This window comes from Thunnus thynnus, chromosome 17, assembly GCF_963924715.1.
Source record: "Thunnus thynnus chromosome 17, fThuThy2.1, whole genome shotgun sequence".
NCBI classification, from domain to species: Eukaryota; Metazoa; Chordata; class Actinopteri; order Scombriformes; family Scombridae; genus Thunnus; species Thunnus thynnus.
The window spans coordinates 4,932,216-4,952,555 of record NC_089533.1 but is presented as its reverse complement, the minus strand read 5'-3'; the positions used below and the strand labels follow the sequence as shown (position 1 = coordinate 4,952,555).

The 20,340-nt window shown below is 38.2% G+C and overlaps 1 protein-coding gene across 1 annotated transcript; it reads right to left on the bottom strand.

Annotated features, from left to right (window-relative positions):
• Positions 1-533: 533 nt before the first annotated feature.
• Positions 534-20,322, bottom strand: LOC137168660 (splicing factor U2AF 65 kDa subunit-like). The gene is made up of 11 exons (XM_067571401.1): positions 18,418-20,322; positions 14,314-14,491; positions 13,472-13,575; positions 11,171-11,322; positions 10,940-11,056; positions 8,247-8,385; positions 8,073-8,152; positions 4,896-5,018; positions 4,719-4,805; positions 3,238-3,480; positions 534-2,034 (listed from the first exon to the last, which is right to left on the bottom strand). Exons 1-11 carry the CDS (start codon positions 18,464-18,466, stop codon positions 1,903-1,905), a joined length of 1,404 nt encoding a protein of 467 aa, XP_067427502.1. The 5' UTR covers positions 18,467-20,322; the 3' UTR covers positions 534-1,902.
• Between the last annotated feature and the right edge of the window lie 18 nt (positions 20,323-20,340).

Below are 20,340 nucleotides of genomic sequence, written 5' to 3'. Positions count from 1 at the left end.
TTGCCCTTAAACAGAAGCAGTTCTCCTCAGTACACCTGTACAGTTTTTCAGGTTCTTGGCAGGTCTGTTGTTCCTGCATCTTGGAGAAGTTGCCACAGTTCGTCTGTGGATTTCGGCGTCTCAGCTGCTTCTGTTTCTTCATGTTAATCCCAGACTGACTCCATGATGTTGAGATCAGGGCTCTGTGGGGGCCAAACCATCTGTTGCAGGACTCCTACTTCTTCTTGCTGCTGAAAATAGTTCTTTATGACTCTGGCTGGATGTTCGGGGTTATTGTCACGCTGCTGAGTAAATTTGGGACCAATCAGATGCCTCCCTGATGGTGTTGCATCATGGATAAGAATCTAAACATCTAAAGTGCCTAAAATGTTTGCACAGAGCTGAATATATATAATATAATATGGGGTTCATATTGTTATAATATTAATACTACTGATGTTGTTACTAAATTAGTAATAAGAATAAATATCTGTATCATTATACATAAGTGATTCACAGATAATGCAGAAATAAGGAATCCCACACAGACAGACTGACAGTGGATGCAAGCATTTATTGAAGGCGATGGCAGTGGCAGGGATTGTTCAAACTAAAAATGTTTGGCAATCCAAAAAACGTAGAAAATACAGTAGTTGTTAATTATCATTTGATATGTTCCACTTTCTTACTCTAAAATGCAATTTGTTCACTCGTTTGTTCTATGTGCAAACCAGATAAAGTCCAAATGCAGATTTTTTTTCACGCATCCTAATTTCTGATGTTATTTCTTTTGGATACTGTATTTGTGCCTGCACTCTTCAAGCAGTTTAAAAGCTATTTCATAATAAATAAATGCTTTAATTTTAACATATTTTCTTCAACAGATGCAAAAAACAGCACATTCAAGAATAAAGCTTATAAAATTCATTCAGTATGCTATCTACAAAACGTAAAAGGTGCTTTTCTTAACATGTGCGTATCTGCTTTATCTTTTAAAATCCGACCGTGAAGACAGATTTGAGTGCGTTAAACTGATTTTTACAACAAAGTGCAGAATATTGTTTGTTAGATTGACACGATTACTAGTGTCTGATAAAAGATTTTCAACCAAGACAATTATTATTATTATTATTATTATTATTATATAATTTTTGAAATTACATATCTTCAAGTGTGCATGGCTGCCTTTAGACATTAATATTTTTTCATTTATTTACAAAATGACAGTCGTCATGAAGGACCTTTGAGGCCGTTATAAGAAAATGTTTCACTTTTGACAAAACAAGTTGACGTTTGGTCGATGTAAGCAGTACAGGTGACAGCATCGTATACGGTTAAGGAAGATTAATATGTGACGCATAAAGAGAGAAAAATATTACTTTGGAAAAATAAATAAATAAAAACAATATTTTCTTTCGTCATAGCCACACGATAAACATCATGACAGTTTCTCAAATCTAGATCTAAATGTTTTTTGTGCTCAGGAGGGAAATCTAAACATTTGACTTGTTTTTTTTTTTCTGATATAGTGCATACTCGATAGACAGCTACCCTGGCGTTGTCAGGCAGTATTAGTTTAGGTTTAGGTAAGATACATGTCATATTCAATCTACTGCAAATGTAATGTATACTACAATATATATATTTTTTTTATTCAGAATGAGATCAGTTCACTGTGCGAGTATTAAGCTAAAGCTTGGAGTTAGATATTCAGTACTGAAGAAAACAAAAAAAAGAAAACACACACTGCAGTCCAGTTTGTTAAGTAGATGTGGTGTGTGTAATAAAACAAAGTCTTTTTCCAGGTCTAGTCTCTAAAGACACGTTCACAACATTCAGAGAAGTAAAGAAAAATGACTCAACTCAAGCTTACAAACAGAAAGGAAGAAGGAAACAACGTCCCCGTCAGACTCGTCTGTGCTTTCAAAACTCGTGTCTGTGATACATGTCCGGATCGTAGTATTTGGTGACCACCACTCTGTTGGCGAACTTGCGGCCGGTGAGGGCTTGCATGGCTTTCTGACAGTCCGCAGCGGAAACATACTCCACGAAGATCTGCGGTGAAAAAACAGTCGGTGAGTCCTCAACGGTATGAAGATCAGATCATAAATCTACGCAGAGAGAACTTTAAGCCCAGTTTCGACTGGATTTATTTCTCTAGAGGAGCTGATCTGAACATTATCTGCTAGTCAGAGATTTTAAAGTATGGGTTCACAATTCTTCAAGTCTGTCCTTAAAAAAACAGTCAGGAGCCCAAATGAACACTGAAACTTGTTTTTCTTGCTGTAATCATCCCTCCTGTTCATACCGACCATTAGAAGATCCCTTCATAATGCACTTACAATATTTTAAAGTTTATCTGAAGCTAATATGAAGCTTCAGCGTCCAAATGAGTCAAATCAAGTAGATATCTTTCAACGTTACAGTCTTTTTAGTGCCAAAGTCCCTCTTTTTGTTACTATACTTCCACTGCAGCTCAACAGGGAAACACTGTCCGAGGAAACACACAATTTTGACTAAAAAGACTGTAAAGTCCTGGGCTCCTGACTGTTGTTTTAAGACAGACTTGAAAAATCGTGAACCCGTCCTTTAAGCCCCGTTTGGACCAGGATTTCTCTCTCTGGAGGAGATGATCTGAACATAACCTGCTCTGGTCTGGAGTGTGCATGTGGGTCATGTTTAGAAGAAATAATTAGAGCCAAAATTACCGCCAGCCGAATGACTGGTTCCTCCTGTAATTAATTTGAAATCCCATCTGGAATGACGTCCTTGTATTTTAAAGTGTTTACTTTTGTTTTTTATCAGCTCAGTGTAAAATTGGAGTTCGATGTGAAAGTGAAGTCAACAACAATAAAGTCAAAATACAACCATCAGGAGAGCATAAAAGCTCATTTAATGGGCTCTTATAATGTCAGCTGATATTCTCTTTTGAGCTGATATTTATTTACACTTTGGCCATTAAAGGATGCTGATTTAGCTGATCAGCAGTTCCTGTTTGCAGTGTAGCCACAGACACCTATCACTGGATGACTTTGACACTGAAGAAAACTTAAAAATGTGATGATTCTCAGGCAAGTCTCTTCTTTCTAGGATTTCTAAGTGGATTTATGGAGGTTTATTGGTGACAGACATTTGAGATAATGATATCCATTCCTCACCTCCTTCTGTAATATAAGTCCCATTCAAACGGGGCTTAACACTCATTCAGATGTTCCTCATGTTTGCGTTAAGTTCCTGTTAAACAAACACGGACTTCACCTTTCCACAGCCAGGGACCTCCACTCCGTCGACGGGCCGGGGGATCTCGATGGAGCGGACGCTGCCGTACTTGCAGCACTCCTCTCTGATGTCTTCCAGGATCTCCTCGTAGTCCTCGTCGTCCACCAGCTCCTCGGGCATCACCATGTTGAGAAGGCACAGCACCTCCGTGGGCATGCCCGAGTTCTGCAGCCTCTGGAGCCCGGGGACCTGCAGCATTACCGGGGTCTCTATGATGGAGGTCTGCAGGTAGAGGACAGGTATGTTAGTGTAAACAAATGACTTGATCTCCTACCAGAGATGATTTCAGTCCCACTGATAATTCTCAAGATTTATTTCCCATAAGCCCCACTGCTTCCTGCCCCCCCCTTCCTCTGCCTCGTACGGTATGTTTGGTATTACTGGAGAGGATAAACATGTTGGAAGTCATTTTTCCGTTGACCTTTCACTCCCACCATCTGCCATAGAGAGAGAACTGAGCTGCTTTTGTGCTGGAAGAACAGAGACGTCACATCTTAGCGCTCAGGTTTTATATGTATTTAAGAAGATATTTCAACACACCACTAGATGTTAGTAATAAAATGAAGGAATGAGTTTCTGGGTCATGCTACGGTGCATTAAGGTTGAGTATTCTTCCTTGATTTTAACATGATTGCTTCATCCTGTTCTGAGGAAACATTCAAATTTGATTTGAACATAAGATTGTGGACAACTGATGAAAAAATCTGTGTATATTCTTATTTTTTGTCTATATTCTTTATTTTTGTGAGGGCATATGGTAATTATTACATTATCAATTCATCTGTCAATCGTCTTCTCAATTAATTGTTTAATCGTTTAATGGTGAAAACATCTGAAAAAAGTGAAAAATCAGTCCGAGATGACGTCTTAAAATATCTCTATTTTGTCTTCATTACTTTATTTTTTATTACTATAAACCTGCAGTGCAGAACTTTTACATATAAATGAATGTCTGTTACATTCCAGCCAGAGTTCACACAACACTGATTAAGCCAATCACTGCCATATAAATCTCTCTGAACTTCACAGTATACAGAGATTTTAAATCTCATGTCAGGAGGGCTAACTTCCTGTTAGCTCTTTGCTAACTTGAATGGGGATAAAATAATTGAATCGTGTGGCTCTTCTAGACTTTCCAAATGTTATCGGACCGAATGGATCGAATTCTTGAATCATTTCAAGGGGGTTGTGTGACACTCAAAACAATTTATCCACCGTTTTACAGCCGTAACAGTATCGATGCAGTACTCTACGGTGAAGATGTGACGTAAACACGTGTTGACAGTGTTTTTGTAATTTCTCTCACTGCCAGAAGGGGGAGACAAAAGTCATGCACTCCACCTTTAAAAGATTAATCAATTGTCAAAAAAGCTGCCAATTTTTCTGCCAAATTTTCTGTCAATCAACCGATCCATTAATCGGCTAATCGTTACAGCTCTAAATGACTTATAAGGACTCACAGGGTTGGTGTTTTTAGCTCCCACACTGGCCCTCTGGACGATCAGCTTCTTGTCGCCCAGCTGCATGCCATTGAGCCCCGCTACCGCCTGACGAGGAACACACAGAAAACCTCAGAGCAACATATCAGGGAAAACAACTAATCGTCTGCATACAGAGAAACTTTCCGCTGTTGTTACCTGATCAGTGGCGCTGATGTCTACGTATTCACAAAAGGCGTAACCTTTTGACAGTGACGTGGCACTGTCCTTCACAAGATTGAAAGCTTTGAGCGGCCCAAATGAAGTCAATAGCTCCTTAACCTGCAAAAAAAACAAGTCGGACAACAAGATATGAGACTGATCATTCATAGCGAACGTATGTTAAATCTACTGCCTGTATTCTAAATGTCCATTTGATACTCAACATCACAAGGAATGGATTAAAAAAAAAAAAAAGTCTATTTAACAACAACATGTATGCAATTCAACAGAATTTGCATGTACATTTGTGCATTTTACAGTCTTGTACTGAGTTTCTACAGAGTTTGCATTGCAATGCTGATTTCTAAAAAAAGAAAACAAGAAGAGACAGCAGAGCGTAAAACTGTTTCAGTGGAGTCGTGAAGAGTAAATGCTGATGATGTTGCGACCTGGAGTACGTCTGGGTAACAACAGCAGAGAAAAAAAAACCCTGAGATCATCTGAAGTGTTGAGACACAGATACTGAAAGAGTAATAATAATAATAATCTCATATTCAAAAAAGCTGCGTGGTAAATGGTGCAAGATAACAGAAATAAATGACCTTATTTAGAGACGTATTATATTTTGCCATCTACAGGCAAACTGCACCAGAATAGCTTAGACAACATTCTTACCTTTACTTTTACAGCTGAACACCCACCACCCACCTCCAACAACATCCCCAAGTCCTAAACCCCCAAATCCCCGGGTCCTAAACGCGCTCCAAAAGCATGATGGGAGAAAGAAAGCAGCCAGAAAGGGAGCCTGCTGGCTTAAGGAGTGTATCCGTGTGAGGACCAGAATGTCTTACTTGCCTTGTGTTACATGTTGGCATGGCAGCAGTAGATCAGTACTACTGAACAAATTATGAGCGCAGACTTAACGATCTTACAGGCCCCTAGCTGGGGACAAAGTGGGGGAACAAAAATGAAAGAGCTGTGAGTATCAACGCAGTGGCAGTGACTGCAAGTATTAAAAAGAAATAAGTCAGTGAATAATATACATCAGGCTACATGTGCTCTGTTAGTGGTAACACGAGACAGAATGGACAGTTAGAATTAAATTTCACTGTGCGGCGGGCGTCTGCCCACCTGAGAGAAAAGATGGAGCTCTACAGCTGTTCACAGAAGTATGAAGGCCTATTGATCAGCAAATATTCACTCTAACTTTTGATATTCTCAAAGATAAAGTCCACCCTCAGATCCTCTCGTACTTTTAATAACAATTAATGCATTTTTCCGAGTTGTTTAGTGACTTTTTTTGGTGCGCACACTTGACCTCAATTATCCCAGATCCATAAAAGAGGCCTAAACTTATTGGATTCAGTTAAACACAGGAGCAAAAAACGGGTTTGACTAACAATGTCGATCATTCAGTCTATAAAACGTCAAGAAATAGTGAAAAATGCTGATCACAAGACGTCTTCAGATTGGTTTTGTTTGACCAACAGTCAAAAGCTCCAAAGATATTCACTAAACAATGCTATACAACAGTAAAAAGCAAGAATTTTTCCACATTTGAGAAGACTCTCTTCTTGATAAATCACTTGTACGGTTATTAAACGGTCAAAACTGATTAATTGTTCGGTTGATCAACAAATCATTGAATCAGCTGATCGTATAGCTGTCTTAAAGAGGAAGAAATATGTCCTCATCCATTGGTGGGATGTGGCATAAAAAAAGAAAAAAAAATCCAATTCCAGGCACTGACGTGGTTGGTTAAAAATAAAAAAGCTTTTAATAAAAATAGACAAATGCATTAAAAATACATCAGCACGTATCGGCGCACTTGCTTGATCGTACGGCTGCTTAAAGGTACCCTGTGGAGTTTGTGACCAGGAGTATCTCTATATGTGGAGACATGTTTCTAAAAGCGGGTCCTGGTTTTGCAAACAAAAGCGGTAAAGACTGTGTGCTAGTAACAAAGCAAAGCAAATTAATAAAAAATCGTCTTTACAAATGTTTTATGAGGAGGAAAATGCATTCATTGGGCAGCTCGGTGGCTCAGTCCGGCTTCCTCCCACCATCTATGACATGTATGTTAGGGTTAATACTCCTGCTGCTGGACCAAGGTGCCGGCAAAAGAACTGGACTCGGTCCCCGGGGGGGCGTCGCACTGCAGCTGCTCACTGCTCCTCATGTGGGTGTGTAGGACGGGTCAAATGCAGAGGATCAATTTCCCCCACAGGGATCGATAAAGTATTTCTTTTTCTTCAATATGTTAATTAGACCTCGAGGATAATCATGATGCGTTTTGGTAGAGAAACACTGATGTAAACATAACTTTTGTTGGTTTACCAGAAAACTCCACAGGGCACCTTTAATAAGTAAACAGCTGTTTACTAATGCGTTTCAAAAACGGGGCCACTGCAGCCACAGCAGTATTCACACTGAAATTCAGCTGGAGCAGCAAAGCATTATAGTCTATGGAGGTCTTGCCCAATTAATGATTTTTTTATTATTATTCCTGCATGAAAAAGACAATGAAAGCCACCAAACAGCAACAAAATCCAGAAATGCAGAGAAAAGGTTTCTTTAGGTGGAATTTTTCTTTGACAATACTGACTAAAAATGAAAAAAGGGAGCAACATGTCAAGTTTACGGGCCTCTTATGTAAATGCTGGACTGTGCTTACCTTTCTTAAATCAGTTTGCTTAACATGAGAAAGGTATAAGCAGTTTACTCAGAAAGCCGAGTCACAAAAAAGCCTTTTTTTTTTTTTTTTTACAATATTCATATGATTAATGACAGAAAACATGCTTGTATGTTTAATATCTGATGGTTTTAAGTCGACTAAGAATGTGTACAGTTGACACAATTAAAATAAATCTAATAATGAAGTCATCCACTGTGAATATCACCTAATTAAATATCAATATTACCTTCAGATTAAAACTGTAGGACAAAAATGTTTCCTCTAAACTGTGTAAATAAATCTTTTTGCAGCTAATCTTTGTTTTTGTCTTTATGACATTATGGGGTCACGTTCTGCTTCTGGCTATTATAAACATTAACTAACATTTTTTTATACTATTTTACTCATCTTCTTTTTTTTTTCCATGTCAGTAAAAAAAAAGTGTGATAACAACCTCAGCAAAGTGTTTGCACCTGTTCGGTCTGTTTTCAGTTAAATACCTGGTCATCGTTCAGGTAGTTAGGCAGACCTCCTATGAACAGTTTATGAGGGGAATCGGGAACGACTGTGGAGACGACGCCTAAAATACGACAAGCAAAGAAGAAAAAAACCAAGTTAAATCATAATCAAAGTTTCTATATCACATAACAGAACATGATTTGCCGGTAACAAACCTGGGACGTGGAAAGCAGGCTGCTCTGAGATACCGGGTAACGGCCGATAGTCGTGAGGTCTTCTAATCTTCAGAGACTGACCCTGGAAAATGATTCCGTCGAAGGCCATGGCCTGCGTCGTCTCATCGACGGATCGGAACTAGAAAGGAGAATCGTTTTTTGAGTCGTTTTTCTGCTGCAAGGTTTTCCTTTTTGTCCAAACACGACCACTGACATGATGCAAACTTCTGACAACATGTAAAAGAGGTGATGAGTAGTAGCGACGACTTAGCATCAACAGGTTAGTTCAAGAAATAAATAGTCAGATGGTCGTATAGACGCATTAATCTACTGGCTAATTGGTGATTCCACTAAAATAAATAAATGATCACTGCGCTGCAAATGTGAAGAAATGTGTCGTTAAAACATGTTGTTGAAGAAATCGTGTCCAACACTAATTTGCTTCTTTTGATTTTGGTAACAAACAATTTTTTTTAAAGTTTTCCCTGATGTGCAAAAGCCATTTCCGAAGCCCCGACTCAATCTGAGCAGTAGAGAGAAATGGATACTGACAGTTTCTGTCTCTTAGCTGTAGGACTGCAACTAACAATTATTTCCATTATTGATTAATTCATTGGTCTGAAATGTCACAAAACATTTAAAAATGTTCCGTCTTGCTTTCCCTCAAGTCCTAGGTGACGTCATTACATATCTTGTTTTGTTTGTCCAACAGTCCAAAACTCAAAGATATTCAGTTTATAATGATATAAAATGAAGAAAAGCAGCAAAGTCTCACATTGGACAAGCTGGAACCACAGACAGGTTGGCAATCATCTAATGAAAATCAGTAGTTTTCAATTGATTTTCTGGCAATCAACTAACCAATTGCATGTTTTCAACTTGTCAGGGCTCCCTCATACAAATGTGAAGGAAGTATGCAAACATCTTCACTCATATAAACGATTCCAGGCTCTAACACTAAAAACAAATATCCAGCAGGATCAGGGCAGTAATCATTAGTTATGTCCAACATAAATTATTAGTGTGGGAGCTGGCAGATCTCTGCTGCTCCCTTTAATATTGTAAAGAAACATCTAAAAAAGTGCAAGATTTATTTTTTGTGCTATTAAAAGTCTCAATATGATGATCTGCTGTCCTGTGTGAGCCGTGTTAGCTCGGCGCTTAGAACAACACGCTTCTAAGTTCATAACAGCTGCGGGCAACTTTAATCTCAGCAGACAGAGATGATCGTTTGTTCTTGTAATTGAAGTTTGTTACTTTCACACAACTTCTCATTTAATTGGCTGTGCTACCACAGGGGTGGTCTGTGTGATTTGTTGAAATAATATAAATGATTTGTTGTACAATGGTATGTTTGGCTGAGTACTTTTATTGTTATTTATCAATGTATCTATTTGTATTTATTATCAATGTAATCTTCCTGGTTTGAATCTGTTTCTATTGTTTTGAGGAATGCAAAATCAATATTCCTACTAGAAATTGTATTGTAATGTTTTGTTGTAAATAAAGTTAAAAAAACACAACTACCTGCTGAGCCAAGACTCATAAAATCAATCACATTTAAACATTGTGTAATAATTGCTCACACAGACATCACTTACTATGCTTCATGATACTATTTTGTTTGTTTTACACAGTAATTTCTGTCTCAAGCATTAGCTCACTTGATACATAATGCATCTCGCTGATCAAACATTGTGGGTTCAACAGTCCTGTGTTAAAATAATACAAGGGGCTTTGTTGGTGGGAGTGTGTTGTTTAAGGTATCGGTGAGATCATAAAATCCAATCCAGGAAGTCCAGTTGGAGCTACAGATTAATGTGTTTAAAGACTTATCAGACGCCAAAACGCTGCAAACACTCGCAGAAAGGATTTTACAACTCTGGGAAGTTATCACAGCGGCAAATGTTTTACCTTTCCTTGTGTGATCGCGACTGACGAATATGACGTTCACGTTACAAATGAATCCACCAGGAATGCTTGCATGTATGCAATTGGCCAACGCGGCCCCTTGCTGGATGATATTGCATTGCAACAAAAAGTTGACGCCCCATCAAAAAGTTGACCCCATATAAATGACTTAGAGGGCTACACAGGGCTAACGTCAGTCTACTGAGCACGTTGTATCTCCTTTGTTTAATCTTTACAGAAACGAGAGTGTAAAAAGACAGTTTGCTGTTTTACAGTTGGTTACATTCTGACATATTTCTTGGACTGAAGTTTTGTTGTAACCAAGAAATCCGGCACATCACCAGCCATAAAACAGTGAACGGGCTTTTTCCACTTTAGTTTTGTACAGATTAAACAAATGAGATACAACGGGTTAATTACTGAGCTTTACTTGATAGTAGGTGGATTTTTTTAACCTCTGGACAGACCCAAGCTAACAGTTCCCTCTGTTTCCAGTCATTATGCTAAGCTAAGCTAACAGTTCCCTCTGTTTCCAGTCATTATGCTAAGCTAAACTAACAGTTCCCTCTGTTTCCAGTCATTATGCTAAGCTAAGCTAACAGTTCCCTCTGTTTCCAGTCATTATGCTAAGCTAAGCTAACAGGCCGCTGGCTGAAGCTTCATATTTAACACTCAGATGTGAGAGTGGTATCAATCCTCTCAACTAACTCTTAGCAAGAAACCGAATAAGCTTTTCCCAAAATGCCAAACTATTTCTTAAAGACTTTGTGAACATTACATACCTCTAGGAAAGCAAAGTTTTTATCCTGATTGATCTGCACAGCGAGTACAGGGTTGCTCGGGGCTTGTGAGAGGCCTGCAAGCCGCATCTGGGCATTGAAGAACTCTGCCATGGACTCCTGAAGAGACAAAAAAAACACACAACCAGCATGACAGGAAACACATATGAGTGTTTGATATTAACATCACAGTTATTGGAATAAACATAAAGACAGACAAGAGGACAACTTTACCTCAGTTACTCCAAAAGGAATATTTCCAACATAGAGGCGTCTGGCTTGTCTCGTCATCTGACTGCCAACTACAGGCACTTGTGTCGGTGCTGCAGCTACTCCAGTGGTGGTGGACGTCGCCAGCAGAGCTATTGTTGGTATCTGCCCAGCCGCTTAGGGAAAATAACAGAACGAGCACATGAGGAACTTCACCTTCAGCTACAGAGCTATTATCATTTGAAACCTCTGCTGCTTTATCTATAATTGCTTTGACTCATTTCTGGATGATTCATTTGTAGGGAGCATTAATGTGTCTCTGCTGAAAGTAATAAATATTGAGAGTTTGTTTGGCTCAGTGATTTAAATCTGTACGTTTCTGCCTTGAGTGCAGCTTCAAGAACAGATTCATGACTTTCTTGACTTGTGCGTCTTTATTGTTCTGCCTACTGTATAAAATCTAAAAAATACATTTTTGACTGGTTACGCATGTCGTTCTAAAGGTTAATTTGCATACACACTCCGCTAACGGCTAGACAATTACGTGTTCACAACATCAGATATTCTTTTTGAATGGATAAAGTAGCGGTGTTGCATTATGGGTTGTTTGTAGCATTAATGTTGCTAAGCTAGCGAGTGTCTTAAAGTCTGTTTATAGTGAGTATGTTAGAGTCAGTCAGCACTAAAAGTGTTTTGTTAGTCCAGTTTAACCTGCAGGAGTTTCTGAAGGCTGATGTAATGTGTTTTTCTGCCACAGAGGAAATAAATTCATGACATGCAAAAATGTCTTCCGCCGTCTCTGCTGCAGAAATGGAACATGTCAAGCCGCCAAATACCACTGGCACAGATGATAAGGAGGCAGTCTTATAAATGCTAACTGCTGGAGAAAATTATTTTTGACTACTTCCAAGATCCTGGCAGGAGAGAGTGTGAGTATTTAACTCTACTGTGATGTAAGTTATATTCAAAAAGTAAAGTTGTTTTTCCAAAAACAGCTGTTGGACAAGGGGGGTCGTCTTATAATCGGGGTCACCTTATATTCGTAGTATTATTCGAGCCCGAGTATGTTACACCATCGAGAGCTACTGTGACTAAACGCACTGAAAAACACTTTGAGGAGAAGAAGGACAAGCTAAAAGTCAAGCTAACGTTAGCTCTGACCACCGACTGCTGGACAGCTCCCACAAATGAAAGCTACGTCACAACTTTTCTTAAAAATAAACCAGTTAGTCATTGGTTAATGGGTGTTTGTCTGACGAAAGAAAAATTAACCAAAACTGACATTCCTAGTTTAAGAAAAAATATTTAAGGGACATACAGAAACTCGTATATCTAATCTTCCTTGAACAAATTAAATTAAAGTTATGGAGGGCAGTATTAATAAAATCCTTTATCAGTGTATACTTAATCTTATTTTATTATTATTTTATTTTTTCTGGGAATCTAAAATGAAATTAATGTTCACAGATAAAGGAAGAACAAAGGGATCCACCTGACAAATCACAGTACTTCATCACACTGATTAAAAACATCATATGAAAATTCAGTGCTGCAATATTAAAGCTGACCTGCGATCATTACCACCTTGTCCATGATCTACTGCAGAGCTTTTCAAACTGTGAGGCACACGGGAGAGTCGTGGAGGGAGAGATGTGAGGCAAAGATACTGAGTGAGGTGAAACAGATACGTGCGTGCCCGTTTTCTAAAAACAACATTAGTTATTGTAGTTTGGCTGCTTATCAACACTGTCTCAGCTGGAGCTGCAGCAGTGACTGTGACACAGTTCATGGAGGCAATTAAGGTATTTTAAAACCTTTTTGCGCCCCAACTGCTGCAATTTGCATAAAAATTCATACTCTTTCTTAGGCTCAAATGTGAACACATAGACATGATATTTTTAGATTCAATGTGACTTATACTTTCCGAGGACATCATTATCTTAAGTTGCAAACAGGAACTGCTAGTCGCTAATTCAGCATTCTTTTAATGGCACCATTGTAAACAAATAAAAAAAGAGATATTAAAAGTATAGATGTCATTCACAGTAGACACATTTATTTATTTATTTACAGCTGGATAAGTTTTTCCTAAAAGAAAAAACTGCAGAATCATTATGTTTGTAACTGGTTGGTTAATTGCAAATATTGTCCTTAACCTTGCTTGAACCCTTTTGGAACTCAAGTGAACTTTACTAAAGCGGTCCTCAGTCCGGCCCTGTGCAGGTCTGGATACCAGCTCATTAATGTATGCAAACTCCTGAAAGAAGTACTTGTAGGTGCAGACTGACTCAGACACTGAACAAGCAAAGACAACCTGAGACATACCTTGCATAGCTTTGTATTGCATTGGTGTGATGTGTTCAAAGCCAGGAGGAGGCACATCCCAGTATTTGCAGGTCCTTTTCTTCCTCGTTCGCCTCGGAGAATGGCTACATGCGGAAAATAAGAAGATAAACAAAACACGAGCTCAGGCAGAAGTAATTAGTTGTGGGGTTCTAAATGATTAATTAATTTTGCTTTGTCTGTTTCCTCATAACAGTCTTCATGACCATATAAACTCAATTCAATATTCATATTGGACGGTTTGTCATTGAAACTTAAAGACCCAGCATGTAAATCCAGCTTAAGAATATTAATGTCTGATTCTGGGAGTTAAATATGTAATATAAAGTTATGATTTATATTAACATTAATCTGTAATGAAAACATGTTGCAGCCCTAATTTATAAGTTCTTTATATTTTTAAGTTCAGTTGTTGTTTACTGATTTAATCCTGGGTTTCTTCAGTTAGTCATTTTGTTACTTCCATACCCACCATGCTTTCCCAGGAGTTAAAGGGGATGTTTTTTTCAATCAAACATTTAATTGTTTCGTCTAAAAGAAGTCTAAAACTCAAAGATATTCAGTTCATAATGATATAAAGACATATGAGAAGCTGGAACCAGAGAATTTTTGGCATTTTTTTTCACTTTTTGTGCTTGAAAATGATGATTATAAAACCGATTCTGTGCCTTTCAATCGATGAATCTCTTCAGCTCTATACATTACAGTACATGAATCAACAGTGTTATTCATGCAGAGACGGCTGCATTTTAACATGAAAGCTGTGCCTGGTGCAGCTGTGAGCTCTGTGGCTGCACTGCTGCTGGCAGCTTTCACCCACTGACCTGTGCTTCTTGTGGTCCCGGGAGGAGCTCCTGCGGTCCCGGCTCTTCCTGTCTCTGCTGCGGCTTCGCTTCTCACGGCTGCGGCTCCCTCGGTCTTTGCTCCAGCTGCGATGCTTGTCGGCTCGGCCGCCCGCAGATCCGCTGCGACTCCTCTTTTTGTGTCTTTCTCTTTCTCTCTCTGTGTAACCGGCAAGAAATAATCAGCATTTTCATACAAATAATGACAAATAATTGATTTACCTGTTTTTATATTTCCAATTCAACATAATTCCTCCTATAATTACGTGACTGATGTTATTTCATGGCAAAAACTGCAGGTAATTACATTTTTCTACTAATAAATACTGCATAAGGTAACAGTAAGTGGTGCCTCACTGCAAACTAACGTCTCATTTCTATATTTATTGCCTACAACATGCTCTGTGCTGTGGACACGCCACCGCATCATATTTATTTGAGAAATCTGACAGTTTCATGCGGACTTGCTTCTTGGAAAAAGAGGAATGTCTGCTACAACATGACTGAAGACCTTTAGACCAATCAATAAGAGGTCCTCTTGATTACATGTCAACTCTTAGACATGACGGATTTTTTATTAACTCTCTTTCTTTCTTACTTTATTTTTTTGTATCTGGTACACTTCTATGTGCTGTATGTTACTCCAGTGCCCTACCTCACTGTTTTTTGTTGATTTTTTATTATTTGTTTAAATTACTGATTATCAATTAATCGATTATTGGACTTTAAAATGTTAGAAATGAGTGAAAAACGTCCTTAAGTCCAACGTGACGTCTCTGTTTTGTCCGACTAACAGTCTAAAGGCCAAAGATATTCAATTTATTATCACATAAGACAAAGAAAAGCAGCAAATACTCATATTAATGAAGCTGGAACCAGGGAGAGTTTGGCATTTTTACTTTTAAAAAATGACTGAAAATGATCGATTGTTTTCTGTCGATTTACTAATCGATTAATCGGCCAATTGCTTCAGCTCTATAAGAATCGTATTTTTAAGTTTGTTTAATTCTGTTTTTTTTCTGTTTTGCTTCACAAATCAAAATTATGATGGGGATGATGTTAATAATGCTTTTATTATCATTGTCATTAATCTCGTTATCAGGGGGAATATCTCAAACCAGTAAAACAATTTGAGACTAATGCACATGAGAAATAAGACAATATGAAAATGTAATAAAATAAGATTTAAAAGCTATAATTATGATAATAAATTAGTGAAATAAAAACTGTATTAAAAAACTACATAGATTATAATAATAAATTGTAAACACAAAGACAAATAAAATCAATAAGAGAAGGAAATATATTAGTAATAAAAGATCAATTAAAATTTAAAATATGAATAAAATAAGTGAATAAAATAAAATAACTAATGTCTATAGATATTCTGAATGTCATATTGCACCTTTAAGTAAAACTATCAATACCAAAATGTAAAAATACTTAATTCAAGTAATAATCCTGCATTTAAAACCCTACTTAAGTAAAAGTATAGAAGTATTACCAGCTAAATGTATTTAAAGAATAAGCCTCAAATGCTTTCAGAAACATATTTTAGTATACTGTTTGGCTGTAATATGAGAAACTTTATGACCCGGCCGCCATGTTGAGGACGGGCACGGGGAGGACAGGGAGTGACTCACATGCACTCACATGCACGCTCATCTTGACCGGCTTCCAAAATAAAGAACAGAGAAGCTCGGATAACAACACACACAGAAGGAGTGACTTCATGCTCTGCTCAGGACGCCATTACTCACTAAATCTTTACATAGCAAACAGGTCCAGTTGTTTGCTGACATCTAATGGGGCTGAATGTTGTATATTGTACATTTAAGTTAAAGTATCAATACCACATTGTAAAAATACTTCATTACGAGTAAAAATCTTCCTACTTAATCCTACTTAAAGTTACTACAAGGAACTTTCATTGTGTGTTGATTTTGGCGGCCCCTGTGGACAAATGCAGTAGTGTTGACACAGAATGAAGACTGCATTTCCCATGACCACCACTGCCTTGTGTCGTAAAATCTTTGCTAGCGCGTGCATTTGTTTGCTATGTTTGCTATGCATCCTGCTGTTTGAAGGATGCATAGCAATGAGGTAATGTATCTATTTGTGGCTATGAAAGATTAACAACTGTAATATGACGACAGTGAAGCAGAGTAAACTTTGTTTTAGTAGCGTTTATGCACCCCTATAAGGTTACATGTAAGGCTGCGTTCACACCAAATCTAATGGGGGCAATGGGGGCAATTGGGGCACCTCACAGGGTTGTGCGGAGGTGCGGGTGTGTTTATTTGTGTTTAAGAACGTAACTAGAGCCCGAATGATACTGGATTTTTGAGGCCAATGTTGATACCGATATTAGGGAGTAACCGATACTGATATATCTGTGATAGGCCAATGTTGGCTGACCGATATATCGGTTAGGCTCTAAACTTTGTTCTCGCTACACTGTCGCTCGCTCTCATCATTCACTCTCAAGCTCGCTTGACCACCACTGCTTTATCTCTCTCTCCGCTAGTGCTCTCAGCTCGCTAGCGCTATTTACACTTGATTTTAAAATGTGTTTCGGTGATCCAAACACAAGTGGACAGTCAAGACACATCATTGTTCACACCTGTGCGGTCTAGACCTGCTCTATGTAAAAAGTGCCCTGAGATGACTTTTGTTGTGATTTGGTGCTCTATAAATAAAAATTGATTGATTGATTGATTGATTGATTGACCTGTGTCTATCATGCATCTCCAAGGTGTCCAGCTGACCATTTGTGTTCAGATTTTGTTACCGCCTGTCACTTCCGCTAGAAGGTCAAAGAGCCCCACGCACAGTTATTACGTCAGTCTTTCGCCAGATTTGACACACGGGCTAGCTAAGAAAACAAAAATATTAATGCTATTGGGCCCAAAAAGACTTTTTCCCACAGACCTACATTGTGAAAGAGACGTCTGCAGATCAGCGGCTAATTTTTTTGAGCATGATTGAATTGTTTTATCCCCATTCAAGTTAGCCGGAGGGCTAAACCGGAAGTAGCCGGCTCAGTTGCTCAGTTGCGCTTGCTCTGTGGGCCCAATGATCCCGGAAGATGCGGGTAATTTTATACCCGGAAGTCGAACTTTTTTGGCTTCATGCGCCACTGTGCAACTCACATAGGAATGAACGGGGCCCCGTCTCCGACGCTGTATCCAGTTCTCTTTATACATCCATGAGCAGGACGCATTAGCGTTTACACCACAAAAAATATGTGGTCAAATGCGTCTCAGACCACCTTGGCAAGTGGTTTGAGTATTCGGATCACAACGCGTCTTGGTGGTTGTTTATACTTGTATTTAGCGCTGTCCACTTTTGATTCGATCGCCCCGATACGCATTTTAAAACAAGTGTAAACAGGGTCTCTCATCTTTTTTAATAATCAAAAAAACCAGTCTAACTTTACTTATCAAACGAAGAAAAAAAATGTCCTCCCCTTGTCCAAGTAACATCTTTGCATTCCCTCATGCTACAATGCTACATGTAATGTAAACATCGGCTCTTCTCGTCTGTGTGCCATAAATTGTTTCGTCTGATTTCGCGGGGAATCCGACCCGGTTGCAGATATTTAGAATAACTATATAGAAATAGCCAGTCTTCTCGGTGATGGTCTCGTTTGCTTATGTAGGTCATATAGAGGCATCAGAGGTAATAATGAGACTATTTCATAACCAGTTAAAAGTTCCTTGTAGTAACTTTAAGTGAAGCATCTGAGCACTTCTTCCAGCACTGCAGGTCACAGAATCTGATGGGTCGCCAAATACGGTGTAACACCGGTGCATTAACTGCCTTCAGTTACTGTGCAGCAGCGGCTGTGTAGTGGCTAAGAGGTGAGGATGAGGTTACCGCCGGCATCTCAGAGCTAAATGTTGACATGAAGACGGCACACAAGCTGAGTCACAGCCGCGTTAAGTGCCCGCTAAAGTTGCTGTCAGGTTAGGTTAATAACTCATTCATAAAATAAACAGGGGGGCTGACGTTACGTGCTGTGTAAAGCGTTGCATTGCTAGCTTGCAGACTGAATTGGGGCACAGACAGACCGTTAACACTTACCTTGTCGATTTTCGCTGAGCTGCTTCTCAAATTCCTCAAAATCCGACATTGTACTTGTTATGTGTCAGTGTAAAAATGAGCAGGTCTGCCTTGTCTGAGGGGAATGACGGCAGCCTGTCCGCCGTATCAGTGCAGCAAAAAAAAAAAAAAAAAAAAAAAAAAAAACACACACAGAAATCTCCCCTGGTGTCAACACAGACACAGTAAACACACAACATCCGGTTAAACCTTCAAATTACAACCACATGGACACCTTTAAAGGGATATTTCGGATTTTTTGAAGTGGGGTTGTATGTAATCCATAATCAGTGTATTACCTGCAGTGGATTTTGGTCGATTATTAATATATATACATTGTTTCACCTTTTGTCATTTACATACATCAATTACAAAACGAAATATCAATGAATCAATACAAACAGGATAATATAAGGGATGAAAGGCTTTATAAAGAATTATTAAAGAAGGAATATATGGAATTGGAGCACCACAAAATTCACAAATTGGATAATCAGATGCACTAATCAAGTCAGTACTGAGATGAAGTGAAATGACATGAGATTAAATAATTAACACATAGAAAAATATTACATAGAAAAAGTTAAAAGGTTAAGTATAAATAAAATGTAATTACACTCATAATTAAGAGTAAATTATGCTTTTAAGAAGAGCTTGTAAATAATGTAATAATTTCCGCAAAAATGTCTTTAGCTGTCAGTAAGATTATGTTTAGACTTTAGATTTAAAAGGTATGGCCCTGTTAAAGATACACATGTTCAAGGCAGAAACATAGTGTTTAGTCAGTTACACAAAACAATACAGAAAAAGTACAAATCTGCGTAGTTGTACTTAAAATTCATTCATTCATTCAATAATTCATTCATTCATTAAGTTGTACTAGAGCTTATGTTGAATGCTTTTATTGTGATGAAGTCAATATCCGGTCAGTCTGTGTAACATTGCCAACTTGATTGACAGAATTTTCGAGCCTTTAATTTCTTCACACACACACACACACACACACACACACAGTCGTGTTTCCATCACTTCAGAGGACATTACATTGATTTACATTAATTTATAGGAGACCCTAACCCCTAACCTTAATTTACTGTTATTGATTTACATTATGGGGACTAATGCCTTTTGTCCTCAAATCGGAGGAGGAAAGTCCCCACAATTCGACTAAACAGATTTATGTCCCCACAACATGAGCAATACCTGGTACACAAGTATGGAGTCTAATCAGCTGTAGGACAGTTTTACCTAGTTGGGTAAAATTATTAAAAAATGTTTTTACATGAAACCAGACTGATATTAGAATTGACCTCCACATTTTAAAAATGTACACACATTTTAATAAACTATCATAAGAAAACAAGCTAAAACATACAACTAATTTACAACAAATCACAGAACATTTAAACATTAAACTACACACACACACTTGACAAATGTTTGCAAATAAAAAAAAGAAAGAAAGAAAAAGATTGAACTGTATATGGAGCTGTAATAATATTCTTTGTAATTACTTACTTTCTGCCAGTGTTGTGCACAGATTCTGTAAGGAGCCAGGGGCAAAGATGAAAAATGGAGTCAGCCTCACGTACTTGGACAAAAATAAAGTGTTAGCATAGAAATTAGGACAAAGAAATGTGTCTATTTCTTTATTTTTATTTTTTTTAAGGGCATTTCATTCACTCAGACATCCCACCATCAAGACCTCAACACCAAAATTAAATGCATAACTCTTATGAGCTTGCTTCTTTTCTATAATCTACAATTCCCTATATGTGTATGACTTTGTGTGTGTGTGTGTGTGTATAATTATTCTTTATGATGTACAGTACATCAGAAATTTCACCTAAAAGAAGCCATACCACAGCTAATATAAACACCTCTTACTTAGCGCCCCCCCCCCCC

Coding starts and splice junctions, on each gene's coding strand:
- LOC137168660 (XM_067571401.1), bottom strand. CDS start 18,466: ATGTCGGATTTTGAGGAATTTGAGAAGCAGCTCAGCGAAAATCGACAA. Junction 11,323..13,471: donor GCAATACAAAGCTATGCAAG/GTATGTCTCAGG, acceptor ATTTTCCCTAAG/CGGCTGGGCAGATACCAACA. Junction 8,386..10,939: donor AAAACTTTGCTTTCCTAGAG/GTATGTAATGTT, acceptor TCTCCTTTCTAG/TTCCGATCCGTCGATGAGAC.